Below are 19,523 nucleotides of genomic sequence, written 5' to 3' on the forward strand. Positions count from 1 at the left end.
CCTTTCACACCTCCCTCCGCTTGGCACAGATGGACCAAGCAGGGATGGTGGAAAAGAGCACTAGTGCCAGGTGAAAACAAATTTCATGGCACAAGGTGGGTGACAGGTCTGAAGGGTCAGAGGTGCGGGCAGTATGAATTGAATGGCAGTGTAAATCTGCTATTGAATGTCAATGGCGCAAATGGTGCAACATTCCTTTAGGCACCACCACTTCCTTAGTTCCCACTTCAACACATGTCTTACACCATGACCTGAGAGGTCAACCTTTTTTGGTGCTAGACGGGGAGGTGAAACGAGTAGAGTTGTCCTCATGCGGGCATTTCTCCCGGAGGTACCTGTGTTTGCCGGGGCAAGTCAAATTTTGTGAAGAAGCCTGCTGGCTCAATAACACAGAATGCGAGGCTACCATTCAAAAGATCCACCCTAAAGCCAAACCGATAGTTCCGGTGGCTGAAGGAAAGGTTTGTTTTTTTAACATAAGGTCTAATGACCCATTCAAGGTACATTTTCATAATTGTTCCGATATGGTTGATTTCGCAAGGGGAACATATTGTGTGAGCGGAGATCCCATATGGATCGAGTCATCCAAGTTTGATGACGGTATTTCTCAAATGGTTAAGAGAACTCTAAAGTTCAATGTTTCACGGGAAGTTCCCATCCTGAAAGAGAACAAGACAAAGGGGAACAGGTTTTGAGCCAAGACGACCACACTTTGTTACAACAGTTAAACAAACAGTACACTAAGTTAGAGGTAAGATTTCACCGTGATCCAGGGGATCTTAACGAGGTAGAACACAAAAATAAGCAGGTGAGTTCCAGTCTGACCTGGTGGAAAAGGTTTTCGGTGATGTTCCAGGGACACTCGGACTGGGCCTCTGCAGTTCAAAAGTTCTTCCTACACCCACTGGTTGTCTGGATGGGGATGACAACTTTAGGCATCATTATCCAGGTGAGGTTGTGTGTCAAATTACGTAAAACAAATTAACCTGGTCAAGAGATTGGTGCCTCATAAACAATCTCATGAACCAATATTTCCAAATTAAGGGATATACAGGGTTACGGGTATAGGTGTAGCAGTACCTGTGATGGAGCTGACTGTATAAAGGCGCTCTTTTAGAAGGCACCTGGCACTGCTCCGTTGTGTAACAGACAAACGAGTTTCACTTTTCTGTGGTCATGCAAGTTTGTGAGTGATACGCAAGTGACGCAAATGCTGAGCATGTGGTATAGAAGGACATAGAAGTAGGGCTTCCCCAGAGAGCCTGGTTACAGGAAGACCAAGAGGTCTTACCCTCTCTCCCAGGGATAACTGCCTAGAGCATAGAAGTTGTGTGAGCACGAACATCGAAAAGTGAAACATAAAGAAACAAAACCAGGTACTGTGGGGTTCAGAAGCTGGGATCTGCGGATCAAGCCATTTTAGGGGGGATTGTTAGAATTTAAGTAGGCCTCAGTTACTTGGCCTGAGTTTATGTAAAAGGCTTTTCCGCAGAGTATGTCTTTAACATAAATAGAGTCTCTTGTGATGCAGGCAGAGGCATCTCAGTGTCTGCTTGAATAAACAAGCAGATACTGAGAACATCGGAGAACATGTTCCTGATAGAAGGCCACAGGCCTACACTGACCTCAACAAGTACACCACAGGAACAGTAAACATAGGCCATGTTTTCTAAATACCAAAATTCTTGTAAATATGTCAGGAGCCTCATTAAATATTAATCGAGTAGGTGTGTATTATGACACCACGAGGGGGCTAAGCCAATAGTCGTGGCGAAGATGTCACATTTAACTCTTTCCTATCCGCTATTAAAGATGCGGGATGGGCGGACAGAGGGCATTCTCTCTCTGATTCCTGCTATGCTTCCTACTTTCATGCTGACTGGAACCTCTAAGTATTTCATTCCTTGCTGTAATCTGATATAATGTATGCTGTACATAGGTAGTCTAGAGTAACGTAGTCTAGAAAGAAGGTAACTGACTAACCCTCAGGAGGAGGGTTAGCCACGAGCTGAAACGCCAAGACCTTAAACATGAGGATCTGCTTTGCTAGGATATGATGAACTATATCTGTATATATGTTTCCTGAATAAATAATGTGAATACTGAAGAAGCCTGAGAAAGTCTATCTCCTGCTTGCTGTGATGAGTCGTGTTTGCAACTCTTGAGGATGAGTTTGCTGGTGCCGGAAAAAGGTGAATTATAACAGTTTATAACAAGACCCACCTTCAGATCACCTCCAAAGTGCATTGTTTACATCTGTTCTGCCATCTAATCACCCACTAATCACCCATCAATCACCCTCTGTCACCACCTGTCACTGCTACCCATCAGATCAGACCCTAATCTGCCCCTTGGGCACCCAATCACCTGCCAACACCCTCAGAACGCCCTCAGACCCCAGCCCTGATCACCTCGCCAGTGCATTTCTTGCATCTATTCCCCCCTCTGAACACCACGAGACACCCATTAATAACCTCCTGTCGCCACCTGTCACCCCCTAGCACACCTACCCATCAGATCAGACCCTAATTTGCCCCGTGTGGGCTCCTGATCACTCGGCCAAACCCTCAGATCCCCCTCAGACCCCCTTCCGATCACCTCCCCAGTGCATTGATTGCATCTATTTTCTCCTCTAATCACCCCCTGAGACACCCATCAATCACATGCCCATGTTCTCTGCTGCCATGTCCAGGTCGCAATTTGAGAACATCCTGCACTTCCTGCACTTCAGTGCCAATACAACCTGTCATCTAAGAGGCCATCCTGCTTATGACCGGTTCCTCAAAATTCGCCCCCTCATAAACCACCTGTCATCAAAATTTGCAGATGCTTATACCCCTGAACAGGCATTTTGAGGCATTTGGTTTCCAGACTACTCACGGTTTTGACAGTGAACAAATGTATCAGCACACCGGTATCTCAATAGTTCACGCTCTTTTATTGAGCCATGCGTTCCCACAAAAGGAAAAAGCAGACAATTGTTTCGGGGGCCACACAGGGTCCCCCTTCTTCAAGGCACATGGTTGAAGAAGGGGGACCCTGTGTGGCCCCCGAAACAATTGTCTGCTTTTTCCTTTTGTGGGAACGCATGGCTCAATAATAGAGCGTGAACTATTGAGATACCGGTGTGCTGATACATTTGTTCACTGTCTTATCTGGAGATACAGCCTATATCTCAGTGTCAAGCACCCGACCGATCTAACTGATGGTGTGCCCTTCATAATCCGGTGAATATTACTCACGGTTTTGGGCCACCAAAATGCCAGGGCAGTATAGGAACCCCACAAGTGACCCTATTTTAGAAAAAAGACACCCCAAGGTATTCTGTTAGGTGTATGACGAGTTCATAGAAGATTTAATTTTTTTGTCAAAAGTTAGCGGAAATTGATTTTTATTGTTTTTTTTTTTTTTTCACAAAGTGTCATTTTCCACTAACATAACAAAACATAAAATCTTCTATGAACTCACCATACACCTAATGAAAAATCTTCTTTCTAAAATGGGGTCACTTGTGGGGTTCCTATACTGCCCTGGCCTCTTAGGGGCCCTAAACCGTGAGGAGTAGTCTAGAAACCAAATGCCTCAAAATTACCTGTGAATAGGACGTTGGGCCCCTTAGCGCACCTAGGCTGCAAAAAAGTGTCACACATGTGGTATTACAGTACTCAGGAGAAGTAGTATAATGTGTTTTGGAGTGTATTTTTACACATACCCATGCTTGGTGGGAGAAATCTCTCTGTAAATGGACAATTGTGTGTAAAAAAAAATCAAAACAATGTCATTTACAGAGATATTTCTCCCACCCAGCATGGGTATATGTAAAAATACACCACAAAACACATTATACTACTTCTTCTAAAGACGATGGTACCACATGTGTGTCACTTTTTTGCAGCCCAACTGCGCTAAGGGGCCCAAAGTCCAATGAGTACCTTTAGGATTTCACAGGTCATTTTGAGACATTTGATTTTAAGACTACTCCTCACGGTTTAGGGCCCCTAAAATGCCAGGGCGGTATAGGAACCCCACAAGTGACCCATTTTAGAAAAAAGACACCCCAAGGTATTCCGTTAGGTGTATGACGAGTTCATAGAAGATTTTATTTTTTGTCACAAGTTAGCGGAAATTGATTTTTATTGGTTTTTTTTTTCACAAAGTGTCAATTTCCGCAAACTTGTGACAAAAAAAAAAAAATCTTCTATGAACTCACCATACTCCTAACAGAATACCTTGGGGTGTGTTCTTTCTAAAATGGGTTCACTTTTGGGGTTCCTATACTGCCCTGGCATTTTAGGTGCCCTGAACCGTGAGGAGTAGTCTAGAAACCAAATGCCTCAAAATGACCTGTGATAAGGACGTTGGGCCCCTTAGCGCACCTAGGCTGCAAAAAAGTGTCACACATATGATATCGCCGTACTCAGGAGAAGTATGATAATGGGTTTTGGGGTGTATTTTTACACATACCCATGCTGGGTGGAAGAAATATCTCTGTAAATGGACAATTGTGTGTAAAAAAAATAAAAAAATTGTTCTTCTCCTGAGTACGGCGGTACCACATGTGTGGCACTTTTTTGCAGCCTAACTGCGCTAAGGGGCCCAAAGTACAATGAGTACCTTTAGGATTTCACAGGTTATTTTGAGACATTTGGTTTCAAGACTACTCCTCACGGTTTAGGGCCCCTAAAATGCCAGGGCAGTATAGGAACCCCAAAAGTGACCACATTTTAGAAAGAAGACACCCCAAGGTATTCCGTTAGGTGTATGACAAGATCATAGAAGATTTTATTTTTTGTCACAAGTTTGCGGAAATTGATTTTTTTTTTTCACAAAGTGTCAATTTCCGCTAACTTGTGACAAAAAAAAAATCTTCTATGAACTCACCATACTCCTAACAGAATACCTTGTGGAGTTGTCTTTCTAAAGTGGGGTCACTTGTGGGGTTCCTAAACTGCCCTGGCATTTTAGGGGCCCTAAACCATGAGGAGTAGTCTTGAAACCAAATGTCTCAAAATGACCTGTGAAATCCTAAAGGTACTCATTGGACTTTGGGCCCCTTAGCGCAGTTAGGGTGCACAAAAGTGCCACACATGTGGTATCGCTGTACTCAGAAGAAGGAGTATAATGTGTTTTGGGGTGTATTACATACATTATTTACACATACCCATGCTGGGTGGGAGAAATCTCTCTGTAAATGGAGAATTGTGTGTAAAAAAAAAAAAAATCAAAACATTGTCATTTACAGAGATATTTCTCCCACCCAGCATGGGTATGTGTAAAAATACACCCCAAAAAACATTATACTACTTCTCCTGAGTACGGCAATACCACATCTGTGGCACTTTTTTGCAGCCTAACTGTGCTAAGGGGCCCAAAGTCCAATGAGCACCTTTAGGCTTTACGGGGTGCTTACAATATAGCACCCCCAAATTGCCAGGACAGTAAACACACCCCACAAATGACCCCATTTTGGAAAGTAGACACTTCAAGGTATTCAGAGAGGGGCATGGTGAGTCCGTGGCAGATTTAATTTTTTTTTGTCACAAGTTAACAGAAATAGAAACTTTTTTTTTTTGTCTCAAAGTGTAATTTTCCGCTAACTTGTGACAAAAAATAAAATCTTCTATGAACTCATTATGCCTCTCAGTGAATACTTTGGGATGTCTTCTTTCCAAAATTGGGTCATTTGGGGGGTATTTATACTATCCTGGAATTTCAGCACCTCATGAACCCTGACAGGTGCTCAGAAAAGTCAGAGATGCTTCAAAATGGGAAAATTCACTTTTGGCACCATAGTTTGTAAACGCTATAACGTTTACCCAAACCAATAAATATACACTGAATGTTTTTTTTTTTTATCAAAGACATGTAGCACAATAAATTTGGACAAAAATGTATATACACATTTTACTTTATTTGACAAATTTTATCACAGAAAGTAAAAAAAAAAATCATTTTTTTGACAAAATAAATGTCTTTTTTGATGAATATAATAAAAACTAAAAATCGCAGCAGCAATAAAATAGCACCAAAAGAAAGCTGTATTAGTGACAAGAAAAGGAGGTAAATTTCATTTAAATAGTAGGTTGTATGGCCGAGCAATAAACTGTGAAAGCTGCAGTGGTCGAAAAGGGGTGAAAAGACTGTGGTCCTTAAGTGGTTAATATAATAGATAAGTATCGAACTCAATTATAATGATTATTTTATAAAATGGTTCCAATATTATCCAAAAATAAATAAATACATCAATAAAAAAATGAATCTCTTGAATCCTATACATTGAGAAGTATGCATTTTATTTTTGAATTTTTGGATATAATCATAACCCACATCTATAGCACTAATCCTCGTTTGCTTTGCTTGCTATTGCTAATAAACCTATTTTTGTGTTTAGGTCGGGTCTAAATACAATTATGTACATTTTTTGAAAAAATATACAACTAAGAAGTCCAGCACTTGATGCCATAATAGCAAACACCTGCACAGCCACCATGTATTTCCCTTTAGTGCTCAGATAGGCCGGGATCATGGCAATCCAGACACTGCAGAACACCAGCATGCTGAATGTGATGTACTTGGCCTCATTAAAGCTGTCCGGTAATGTCCTGGCTAAAAAAGCTACAATGAAACTAACAGCTGCCAAAATCCCCATATATCCCATCACAGCATAGAACCCAATAACTGACCCTTCATTACACTGAATGACAATCTTTTCCTGATAAGAGTGAGTGTCTCTCTCCTGGAAGGGAGGAGAAACAGACAACCAAGTCACACAGATTATTACTTGTACCAATGAGCATAGAAACACTATATAATTTGATAATTTGGTTCCCATCCACTTTTTCCAGGAACTTCCAGGTTTGGTGGCTTTAAAAGCAATGCAAACCATGATACTTTTAGCAAGCAGAGAAGAGATGGCTGCTGAGAAGATGACACCAAAAGACGTCACACGCAGCCTGCAGGTTACATTTACTGGAGGACCGAGGAACAAGAAGACACAGAGGAAGCTCAGCATGATGGAGACCAGGAGAAGATAGCTCAGGTTCCTGTTATTAGCTTTAACAATGGGGGTGTCCTGGTAATATGCAAAAACTGTCAATACTACACCAGCCAGAAGACAACATAAAATGGAGATTGATGAAAGTACAACAGCAATTCCATCCTTCGTGTAGGAGAGAAACTCTTCCAGTTTTGGAATGCAGCGATTCATCTCCTCATTTGGCCATTTTTCATCAGGACATTGCATGCAGTTCTCACTGTCTGCAAGAATAAACACAATGACATCCGTCACTTAACAATCTATATATATAAAATCGGATATGTATGTATGTATGTGTGTGTGTATGTATGTGCCGCGATCACGCGAAAACGGCTTGACTGATTTGAATGAAACTTGGTATGCAGATCCCTTACTACCTGGGATGATATGTTCTGGGGGTCTCGCGGCCCCCCTGCACACCTGGGCGGAGCTACAAACAGCAAATCAGATTTCACCCATTCATGTCAATGGAAAAAATGTAAAAGGCTGCCATTCTGCCAGTAATCAAGCCAGAGTCCCCACACTTGGCACAGTTGGTCACTTGGTGACCGAGGTTACAAATCCAGGAAAAGTGGGCGGAGCATAAAACAGCCAATCAAATTTCAGCCGTTCATTATAAATGGGAAAATGTAAACTGCAGCCATTCTTAGACTGTTAATCGCAGGGTTCTCAAACTTGGCACAGTTGGTCACTGGGTGAATGCGATTAATATTCAAGAAAGTGGGTAGAGCCTACAACTGCCAATCAAAATTCACCTATTGATTTTCAAGGGGAATATTTAAACTGCTGCCATTTTACACTGTTAGTGGCAGAGGCTTTAAACCTGGTACAGTTGCTTATTGGGTGATTGGGGTCCAAATTCACTAAAGGGGTGGGGCCAAAAACAGCCAATCATATTTCCTTGCTGTATAAACTGCTTCCATTCACACATTTTTGATGCCAGGAACCTGAAAGCTCACAAACTTGGTCATTGAGTGACTGTGTGTCCAGGTTACAAAAAGTGGGCGGAGCCAAAAATAAAGTTCACTAGGAAAATATAAACTGCAGCCATTCTTACACTGTTTCTGGCAGGGTTCTCAAACTTTACACAGTTGGTCACTGGGTGAATGGGATTAATATTCAAGAGAGTGGGTGGAACCTACAACAGCCAATTAAAATTCACCTGTTGATTTTCAAAGGGAATATTTACATTGCTGCCATTCTTACACTGTTAATGGCAGAAGCTTCAAACCTGGTACTGTTAGTCACTGGGTGACTGGGGTTCAAATTCGGAAAGGGGGTGGAGCCACAAACAGCCAATCAGATTTTTTTAATTTCAATTAAATTTCCATTAAATTAATTTCCATTCTTACACTGTTAATGGTAGGGTTATCAAACTTTGCACAGTTGGTCACTGGGTGACTGGGATTAATATTCAGAAAGGTAAGAGGAGCCTGCAAAAGCCAATCATAATTCACCCATTGATTTTCAAGGGGAATATTTACATTGCTGCTATTCTTGCACTGTTAATGGCACAAGCCTCAAACCTGGTACAGTTGGGCATTGGGTGACTGAGGTTCAAATTCAGAAAGAGGGGATGAGCCACAAACAGCCAATCAGATTTTTTTAATCTCAGTGCAAATTATTGATGCCAAAGATCAAAAAGCTCACAAACTTGATCATTGAGTAATTGTGTGTTAGGGTTAGAAAAAGTAGGGGGAGCCAACACCAGCCAAATACATACCCGAACAATGTCAGGACATCAATGGGTAGAGAAAAATGCAAATTTCATTGGGAAAATGTAAACTGCAGCCATTCTTACACTGTTAATGGTAGGGTTCTCAAACTTTGCACAGGTGGTCACTGGGTGACTGGAATTAATATTCAGAAAGGTGGGTGGAGCGTACAAAAGCCAATCAAAATCCACCTATTGATTTTTTAGGGGAATATTTAATTGCTGCCATTCTTGCACTGTTAATGGCACAAACCTCTTGCACTGGTAATCACCTGTACCTGGTACACTTGGCCATTGGGTGATTTGGGTTCAAATTCAGAAAAGGGGTGGAGCCACAGCCAATCAGATTTATTTTATTTCAATGCAAATTATTAATGCCAAAGACCGCAACGCTCACAAACTTGGTCATTAAGTAATTAAGTAATTGTGTGTTAGGGTTAGGAAAAAGGGGTGGGGCCAACACCAGCCAAATACATACCCGGACAACGCCGGGTGTCCAGCTAGTAGCTGAATAATTCTTACAACTTCCCATTTTTGTAACAATATTACACCATTGGGCTCCTGGTCTCTCTGTTTACTAGGGTATTCTTGAATACAAGGTCACTACAAGGATGACCGAAACCCTCCTAAGTGATTGACATCAGGCTTTGACGTATGTAGTCTTCAGTTTTTGCTTTGCTGTGCTTTATATGCATATACAACTTTTTTTTATTTTCTTTTATTTTTTTCTCTTTGATATATGTAGGTAGAAAAAAAAAGTATTGTAAAAGTAATACCTTTTTTAACTGATAAAGTTAAATAATGCAAGCTTTCTGGGATTAGAGATGGCCCGAACTTGCGATTTTATGTGCGCGAACCTCCGCGAACCGCAATAGACTTGAAAGGGGAGTCGAACTTTGAAATCTAGAAAAAATTATGATGGCCACAAAAGTGATGGAAAAGATGCTTCAAAGGGTCTAACACCTGGAGGGGGGCATGGTGGAGTGGTATACACGCCAAAAGTCCCAGGGAAAAATCTGGAATTGATGTAAAGCAGCGTTTTAAGGGCTGAAATCACATAGGGCTTCATTCACAAAGCCGTGCAAACTGTTTAGCACGGGTGTGCTAAACAGTTAGCACGTGAAGTGCCATTCGCGGACTTTTGCGTGTGCAAAGTGCCGCGATTTGCACAAACGCGGACTTTTACGCGCGCAATTTGCCGCGATTTGTGCGAATTTCGGCAAATTGCGTGCGCAAAAGTCCGTGATCACGCGAATCACGGCACTTTGCACTCGCAAAAGTCCGCGAACGGCACTTCACGTGCTAACTGTTTAGCACACCCGTGCTAAACAGTAAGCACGGCTTTGTGAATCAAGCCCATTGAATGCTAAATTGCAGGCCTAAAGTGCTTTCAAACATCTTGCATGGGTATACATCAATCAGGTAGTGTAATTAGTGTACTGCTTCACACTGACACACCAAACTCACGGTGTAACGCACTGCAAACAGCTGTTTGCGTAGTGACGGCCGTGCTGGACTGGTGCGCACCATGGCGAGAGTGCAGGCCGTGGCGGTGTTCAAGCCCATATAGTCACCGGTCTGTTGTAGCTCAATGATAGAACAACAGTGACTGTCCAGCTGATCAAATTTGGTCTGTCCACAATGAAGCAACGACCTTATTATCTTTGGTGTGCCCCCCCCCCCCCTGAGACACTCATATAGCCGGCGGTTATTGCTTCATTGTGATACGCATGCCCCTTCACTGCGGCAAGGTAATGATCACGAAGGGGGATGGGCACATGTACATGCCTTTTGTTTTGTTGTTGTAGCTGCACTGCAGTCAGAAAAATGAGGCAGGCATGTGCACACACCAGAAAAATTAGTATAGCGGCCACTGCTAGCAGCGGCCTTAAAAATTCAGGAATCCGCCTAGAGTCCTGGACCCTGTTGGTGGTGGCGGAGAAGGCAAGCGGCCTGCAGGCAGAGATACTGTGTGTGAGGACTGACTTAGTGTTCGGGCGGGCAGTAGCCCTCCGAGATCCATGCCTCAATCATTTTGATAAAGGTGAGGTACTGAACACTGTCGTGACTTAGGTGAGTTCTCTTCTCAGTGACAATGCCTCCAGCTGCACTGAAGGTCCTTTCTGACAGGACGCTTGAGGCAGGGCAAGACAGAAGTTGGATGGCAAATTGGGACAGCTCTGGCCACAGGTCAAGCATGCGCACCCAGTAGTCCAAAGTTTCATCATCGCTGTTCACAGTGTCTACATCCACACTTAAGACCAGGTAGTCAGCTACCTTCTAGTCCAGGCATTGGTGGAGGGTGGATCCAGAAGGGCTAAGGCGAGGCGTTGGACTAAAGAATGTCCGCATGTCCGACATCACCATGAGATCGCTGGAGCGTCCTGTCCTTGTCTGCCTGGACTTCGGAGAAGGATTACTGGCTGTGGTACCTTTATTGCGTGGTGCTGTGACATCACCTTTATACGCATTGTAAAGCATACTTGCCAGCTTGTTCTGCATGTGCTGCATCCTTTCTGCCCTGTCTAGTAGCGTGGCCACCCAGTACAGCTCATTACTCTTCAGTTTTTTTATATGAGGGTCCCTTTAGCAGGCTGGACAGCATGAAAGATGCCATCTGCACAGAGTTGGATCCGGACGTACTCTCCATCTCCTCTTGCTCTTCCTCAGTGACATCAGGTAAGTCCTCCTCCTCCCCCCAGCCACAAACAATACCAGGTAAGGCCTCCTCCTCCACAGAAACACATTCCTCATCATCCAAGTCTGACTCCTCTTCCCCACACAACTCTTCATCCTCCTTCCCCCTCTGTGCTGCCGCAGGTGTTGAGGAAACATCTGGTTCGGATGTAAATTGCTCCCACAACTGTTCCTGCTGTAACTGTTCCTCTTCACACTCCTCCACAGCTTGATCCACCACTCTACGCACAGCATGCTCCAGGACGTAAGCGTAGGGGATCAAGTCGCTGATGGTGCCTTCACTGCGACTCACCAGGTTGGTCACCTCCTCAAACGGCTGCATGGGCCTGCATGCATTTCGCATCAGTGTCCAGTTGTTGGACCATAACATCCCCATCTTCCCAGATTGTGTCCTTCTACTGAAATTGTAGAGGTACTGGGTGAAGGCTTTCTCCTGTTCTAGCAGGCGAGAGAACATGAGCAGGGTCGAATTCCTGCGAGTCGGGCTATCACATATCAAGCGTCTCACCGGCAAGTTGTTTCTCCACTGAATGTCTGCAAAGCGTGCCATGGCCGTGTAAGACCGCCTGAAATGCCCACACAACTTCCTGGCCTGCTTCAGGACGTCCTCTAAGCCTGGGTATTTTGACACAAATCTTTGAATGACTAAATTCATCACATGTGCCATGCAGGGTACATATGTCAGCTTTCCCAAATTCAAAGCGGAAAGGAGATTGCTGCCGTTGTCACACACCACGTTGCCAATCTCCAGCTGGTGCAGGGTCAGCAGATCCACCTGTTTGTTCAGAGCAGCCAGGAGAGCTGCTCCAGTGTGACTCTCCGCTTTGAGGCAAAACATGTCTAAGATGGTGTGACACCGTCGTACCTGGTATGCAGTATAGGCCCTGGGGAGATGGGGCTGTGTAGCTGGAGAGGAGATCGTGGCACCAGCCAAGGAGGAGGAGGATGACAGCGAAGAGGATGTAGCAGGTGGAGAGGAGGTGGCAGGAGGCCTGCCTGCAAGCTGTGGAGGTGCCACAAGTTAGTCCGCTGCACAGCCAAGTACTCCCTGCTTGCCATCGGTCACCAGGTTGACCCAATGGGCTGTGTAAGTAATGTAGTGGCACTGAGCATGCTTGGCAGACCAGGCATCCATAGTCACTCAGGTGGACCCTTGACCCAACGCTGTGTGCGAGAGATGACACCACTTGCCTCTCCACTTCACGGTGCAGTATCGCCTTTTTAGAGAAATAATTGTGGCCTGGCATCTTCCACTGCGGTGTCCCAATTAGAGAAGTTGCGAACGGTTCGCCGGCGAACGGTTCCAGGCGAACTTCGGTGGTTCACGTTCGCCTACCAAAGGCGAACTTTCCCAGAAGTTCGATTCGCCCCATAATGCTCTATTGAGCAAAACTTTGACCCTCTACATCACAGTCAGCAGACACATTGTTGCCAAACACACTGCTCTCAATGCTGGAGGTTCGCGCCCCCCCCCCCCTCCTCCAAGCAAGGTCCTTATACCATTTGACTCACTTGTCTGCCTAGACTAATTAGTTAAGGAACAGCTGCTACACACTCTGCTAGGGAGATTTTAATTAGCCTCTTGTGGGCCCCTCCTCCCCTTCTACCTATTTCCTCCTCCCTCCTACCAGAGGGAGGAGGGTCTCATCTGCCAGGGAATTCCAGTATTTCAAAAACCAGCTTACATACCATGACAGGGATTTGAACTGAATAGGTACTGGCTTACTGAACAGACAGAGCTGAGATTTGAACTCTGGTCTCCTGTGTCAGAGGCAGAGCCCTTAACCATTACACCATGCAGACACTGCGTATGGATATGTAGCCAGGCATGGCCTTGCCTTTTGTGTTCAACAGTTGTCCAGAGAGAAAAATTAGACAAGATAGCAGTGTTAGGAAGACTTGCCTAAGGTTTCCTACTGAATAGGTGCTGGCTTACTGAGCAGACAGAGCTGAGATTTGAACTCTGGTCTCCTGTGTCAGAGTCCTTAACCATTACACCATGCAGCCACTGCTTACGGATATGTAGCCAGACATGGCCTTGTCTTTTGTGTTCAACAGTTGTTTAAAGAGAACCCCAGATAGCCAGAGAGAGAGAGAGAGAGAGAGAGAGAGAGAGAGAGAGAGAGAGAGAGAGAGAGAGAGAGAGAGAGAGAGAGAGAGAGGTATGCATGGAGTGGTATATCACACTGCGTGCACTCACGTAGGTAGGTGGGTGCACTCAACACAACAGGTAGGTATATACAGTGATGAGGTAGGTTCACTGAACACAACAGCTAGGTTAGTATATGCAGTGGTGAGGTGGGTTCACTGAACACAACAGCTAGGTATATGCTGTGATGAGGTGGGTTCACTGAACACAACAGCTAGGTATATGCTGTGATGAGGTGGGTTCACTGAACACACAACAGCTAGGTAAGTATATGCAGTGATGAGGTGGGTTCACTGAACACAACAGCTAGGTAAGTATATGCAGTGATGAGGTGGGTTCACTGAACACAACAGCTAGGTATATGCTGTGATGAGGTGGGTTCACTGAACACAACAGCTAGGTAAGTATATGCAGTGATGAGGTGGGTTCACTGAACACAACAGCTAGGTAAGTATATGCAGTGATGAGGTGGGTTCACTCAACACAACAGCTAGATAAGTATATGCAGTGCTGAGGTGGGTTCACTCAACACAACAGCTAGGTATATGCAGTAATGGGTATTACAATGTGCAGCTGCCTATCATACAAATAGGTAGTCAGTGAATATGCTGGGCCTGGTATGAATTAGCAAGGATGTCTATGCAATACAAGTGTCAGTGAGTGACACACAGAAAAAAAAATAGAACACAAGAACAAGATTAGCTCTCAAAAGAGCTGTTGTGGGGTGCTATTTTAGCAATAAGAATCAGCCAGGAGCAAGCTAACAAGCCTATAACAGGCTAACTAATCTTTCCCTATGAGAGTCTGCCAGCAACTGTCCCTTCTCTCACTATGGCAGGCACACGAGTGAGTGTAATGGCCAGCGGAGCCTGCCTTATATAAGGGGGGGGGGTTGCTCCAGGAGAGAGTGTTGCCTAATTGGCTACAATGTGCCCACTGACTGCGATGTAGAGGGTCAAAGTTGACCCTAATGGAGCATTATGCCGGTGAAGGCGAACCATCCAAAGTTCACCTGGAACCATTCACCAGTGAACCGTTCGGGCCATCTATATCTGGGATCTAGTCCCCTTCTTCAGGCATATTTCCAGATGTTTGCTGTAGTAAAACACTGATGCAGGTAAGTAGCAAACACAAAGATGGCAGTTGTGCTGGTTGCTCTTTAGAAGTTAGATGTCAGGTGATCAGTAGGCGGGAGCCAATGAGCTCATGCAAGCAAACATGAAATCCAGAAGGTTTCTGAATATCATGAAGCCAAGTCAATTATGTTACATAAGGAGTCATGAATCCCATTCCACAATTTAACCCTTCTGTTAATGTCTTAAACATTTTCATAAATTTGTACTCTGAAATCTATCTTGCTTGTTCATTTTTGAAGTTACCCTTAAGAATAAGTACTTTGAGATCTTGCATGCTGTGTCCTGGTTCACAGAAGTGTTGGCCCACTGGTGTGTCCATTTTACCCTCATTAATTTTAAAGCGGTGATGGTTCATTCTTGTGAACAGTTTTTGTCCTGTTTCTCCTATATAGATTCCTCTTGAGGGGCATTTCATTCAGCGTATCATGTATACAACACAAAAAATTGGTTTGATATTTGATGATATTTCTGCGAGTTTGGTATTTGTATTTGGCTTGTGCACACAATATTAGGGCAGGCCTCACACCTTGTGTTATTGCAGGGTAATGTGCCTGTGTAACGATTGGCGTAGCAAACAGAAGTCTGGTTATTGTGTGATCTGCAGTATCACCAATAAAACAGACACTATACCTGATTATATGGTGATCTGCAGAATCACCAATAAGGCTTAAGAAGCGGAGGAGAACCCTCGGCCACACCCATGCCCATCAACCAATCAGAGCTGCCGAGCGTCTCCTCTGACGTCAGCTGACTGACAGGTCAGCTGACGCGCCTCCTCCCCGCATTAAGGTCCTGTCTGTGCATGCGCGTGACAAAGCCTTCCTATGAGCCACTGACAAACCCCTCCTCGGCGTGCTAGATGCCGGAGGGACAGGAGAAACGCCCGACAGGGAAACCGAAGCAGCTGCAGGGGCATCCTGACTGCCCGTAGCTGCATCTCCACAGAATGTTACAGCCTGGAGTTTCTGGTGTAGATAATGCACTTCTGATAATCACTTGTCTCAAATTGGGAGGTTGTCTGAAAGCAAGCAGTGGTAAATCAGGAAAAACTTCTTTCAGGCGTTTGTCTTTGTGAAGTATCAGTTGCAGGGCTTTCAATATCTTCCTCAGTGTCTTTAATCTTGGATTGTAGGTGACCACTATTGGGACTCTGTTGTTTTCAGTTTTTGGTGTGTACTTCAATAGTTCCTCTCTAGATTATAAAGTTGCTCTGTGTATTTGATCATCAACGATTCGTGGATGATATCCCTGATCTATGAATATATTACGTAGCGACATAAGTTGTCTGTCTCTGTCCTCTGAAATAGAACATATTCTGTTATACCTCAGAGCCTGGCTGTAAACAATAGATTTTTTGGTGTGTTCCGGGTGGAAACTATTCTACTTGAGGAAAATATGCCGGTCAGTTGGTTTACGGTAGATGGATGTTTGTAAAAATCTATCTTGTACATAAATTGTGGTATCCAGGAAACTGACATGGGAGGATGAAAAGTTGAGAGTTAACTTGATGTTCTTCTGGTATATTTCTCTTTGATAAAACTTTAATTTCCCTTGAAACTCATACATACTCTCAATGTTGCTTTTTGTCTAGTTTGTTAATCATCTGCAGCTGTTATGTAAGTCACAACAAGGTGATGGCATACCTGAAGTGTTGGATATTTCTCCCTTGGCACATCTGATACATTCATAGCAGCATTTATGGATTGATGAGTCGGGTATTTTCCTACTTCCAGGTGAACAGGGTGCTGAGCATCGAGATACCGGAGCCTGAAAATAAACCATCTACAAGTGTTAAATGGAGATAGTTAATTTGTCTGAAGTGAAAATAAATACAGTATGTATTTTCTCAGAAAACCTTCTGTCTTTCTGATAAAAGCAGTTTTATAATGTGGCTTAAAGGGACTCCGAACTCTACTTAAAAAGTAAAATAGTACTCACCCGGGGCTTTCTTTAGTCCAGCGCTGGTCGGGAGGTCCTACGACGGCGTCCTGGCTCCTCTCCTAGGCCCCGCTCCGGAATGACTGGACGGCGGTAGCCCAGCGACACTCGGCCGAGTGTCGGGCTCCTTCTTCCTGGTATGACGCGGCTGATGTCACCACGCCGGCCGCCTCGCGACATCACGGCGGCCAGCGTGAAAGTACTGCGCATGCGTGATTAGAGCGCGCATGCGCCGTACTTCCAGGCCGGCTGCCGTGATAATGCGAGGCGGCCGGCGTGGTAACATCAGCCCTGTCATACCAGGAAGAAGGAGCCCGACACTCGGCCGAGTGTCGCCGGGCTGCCGCCGTCCAGCCATTCCGGAGCGGGGCCTAGGAGAGGAGCCAGGACGCCGTCGTAGGACCTCCCGACCAGCGCTGGGCTGCAGAAAGCCCCGGGTGAGTACTATTTTACTTTTTAAGTAGAGCTTGGAGTCCCTTTAACTGAGATAGCACAATGAAATTCACTGAAATGCCATTTCCCACCAGCAGGTTGTTCTTTATACTCTGACCCTCCATACAGGGCCGGATTTGTACTGTTTACCGCCCTAGGCCAGCAATCACTGGCCGCCCCCTGACAACAGCAACGCGCGCACACACACACACACACACACACACACACACACACACACACACACACACACACACACACACACACACACACACACACACACACACACACACACACACACACACGTCTTTTTACCAGCAAAAGCAGCTTAGTTCCATAGAGTAGCCAGGGCCTCCCTAGATACAAGAAATAAGTAGCCATGTGCAGCAAAATTCAAGAGTTATGTGTCCACATGCTGTTAGATAAAACAAATACGTATACACACACATCTATAGATAACAGAATTCAGTAGTCACATGCCTTTAGATAAACTATTCAACAGAGATAAGTATCCAAATAAAATGCCTCCAGACAAAATAAGTAGTCAGGTGCCTCAAGAGAAAGGATGTCAGACTTTTTTTCCCTATGGATGTGAAAATGCAGCATTGCAATTTGCTTTCTAACTCACACAATGGCAGTCCCAGTAAACAATAAGCAATATTAGTACACACATACAGTATGTCAGAATGACTGCTGCTAAACACATATGTATAGCTGTGTGCACTCAAAGTATAAAAGCACATAGTGATATAAACCATAATATCAAATCACAGTAATCAGGTATCAGGAATTCTGCATATAATATGCATCAAGGGTCTGACACTGACAGAAACATCCAAGTACAGTCTAGGGAGTAATATGCAGGATGACCACAATATTTTTACATAGGAAAAAAAGTTAAAATCAGGACGTATAAAAACAAAAGGCATGTAGATTAGAAGGGTTACCGCAGTTTGAAGCCTAAGAAGTGTCCTCACGCTGCCCTCACAGCTGTCAGCCATTGAGATTCCTGGAGATTTATGGAGCTGAAGTTGGAAGATCATCAGCTGTTTGTGTCCCGACTCCCGGCTCCTTTCCGTCCGCTCGTCTGCTGACATGTTATATGACACAGAACACATCTGCAGTACAAGGTTCCCCTGGCTTGCTGCGCTGCCCGAGGCTGTATGCCGAGCTCCATATCTTCAGCGTGCCTTCTCTCATCACAGCAGTGCAAGAGCAGTACCCGATGACCGTGCCATATATTTCAAATACAGGAAGTGAGCAGCAGCAATGTCGCTTCCTGTATATTGCGCTGTCATTGGGCATCAGCTACTCAATTACCGCTGTGATGAGAGAAGGCACCGCTTAGGATATGGAGCTCGGCATACAGCCTCGGGCAGCGCAGCAAGCCAGGGGAACCTTGTACTGCAGATGTGTTCTGTGTCGTATAATATGTCAGCAGACGAGCGGGCGGAAGGGAGCCGGGTAGTGTTGGGCGAACATCTAGATGTTCGGGTTCGGGCCGAACAGGCCGAACATGGCCGCGATGTTCGGGTGTTCGACCCGAACTCCGAACATAATGGAAGTCAATGGGGACCCGAACTTTTGTGCTTTGTAAAGCCTCCTTATATGCTACATACCCCAAATTTACAGGGTATGTGCACCTTGGGAGTGGGTACAAGAGGAAAAAAAATTTAGCAAAAAGAGCTTATAGTTTTTGAGAAAATCGATTTTAAAGTTTCAAAGGGAAAACTGTCTTTTAAATGCGGGAAATGTCTGTTTTCTTTGCACAGGTAACATGCTTTTTGTCGGCATGCAGTCATAAATGTAATACATATAAGAGGTTCCAGGAAAAGGGACCGGTAATGCTAACCCAGCAGCAGCACACGTGATGGAACAGGAGGAGGGTGGCGCAGGAGGAGAAGGCCACGCTTTGAGACACAACAACCCAGGCCTTGCATGAGGACAAGAAGCGTGCGGATAGCATGCTTTGTACCACCATGCAGTCATAAATGTAATAAAGATAAGTGGTTCAATAAACAGGGACCACGCGGCAACGCTAACCCAGCAGCAGCACACGTGATGGAACAGGAGGAGGCGCAGGAGGAGAAGGCCACGCTTTGTGAGACACAACAACCCAGGCCTTGCATGAGGACAAAAAGCGTGCGGATAGCATGCTTTGTACCGCCATGTAGTCATAAATGTAATAAAGATAAGAGGTTCAATAAACAGGGACCACGCGGCAACGGTAACCCAGCAGCAGCAGCAGCACACGTGATGGAACAGGAGGAGGCGCAGGAGGAGAAGGCCACGCTTTGTGAGACACAACAACCCAGGCCTTGCATGAGGACAAAAAGCGTGCGGATATAGCAGCAATGCTTTTTGCCGCCATGCAGTCATAAATGTAATACAGATGAGAGGTTCAATAAACAGGGACCGGAAACG

At 44.8% G+C, this 19,523-nt stretch overlaps 1 protein-coding gene across 1 annotated transcript; it reads right to left on the bottom strand.

Annotated features, from left to right (window-relative positions):
• Positions 1–641: 641 nt before the first annotated feature.
• LOC137547079 (vomeronasal type-2 receptor 26-like) lies at positions 642–18,196 on the bottom strand. Its single transcript, XM_068270294.1, has 3 exons — positions 18,088–18,196; positions 6,476–7,257; positions 642–659 (listed from the first exon to the last, which is right to left on the bottom strand). Exons 1-3 carry the CDS (start codon positions 18,194–18,196, stop codon positions 642–644), a joined length of 909 nt encoding a protein of 302 aa, XP_068126395.1.
• Positions 18,197–19,523: the final 1,327 nt, after the last annotated feature.

The sequence above is a fragment of the Hyperolius riggenbachi genome, chromosome 1 (genome assembly GCF_040937935.1).
Source record: "Hyperolius riggenbachi isolate aHypRig1 chromosome 1, aHypRig1.pri, whole genome shotgun sequence".
NCBI classification, from domain to species: domain Eukaryota; kingdom Metazoa; phylum Chordata; class Amphibia; order Anura; family Hyperoliidae; genus Hyperolius; species Hyperolius riggenbachi.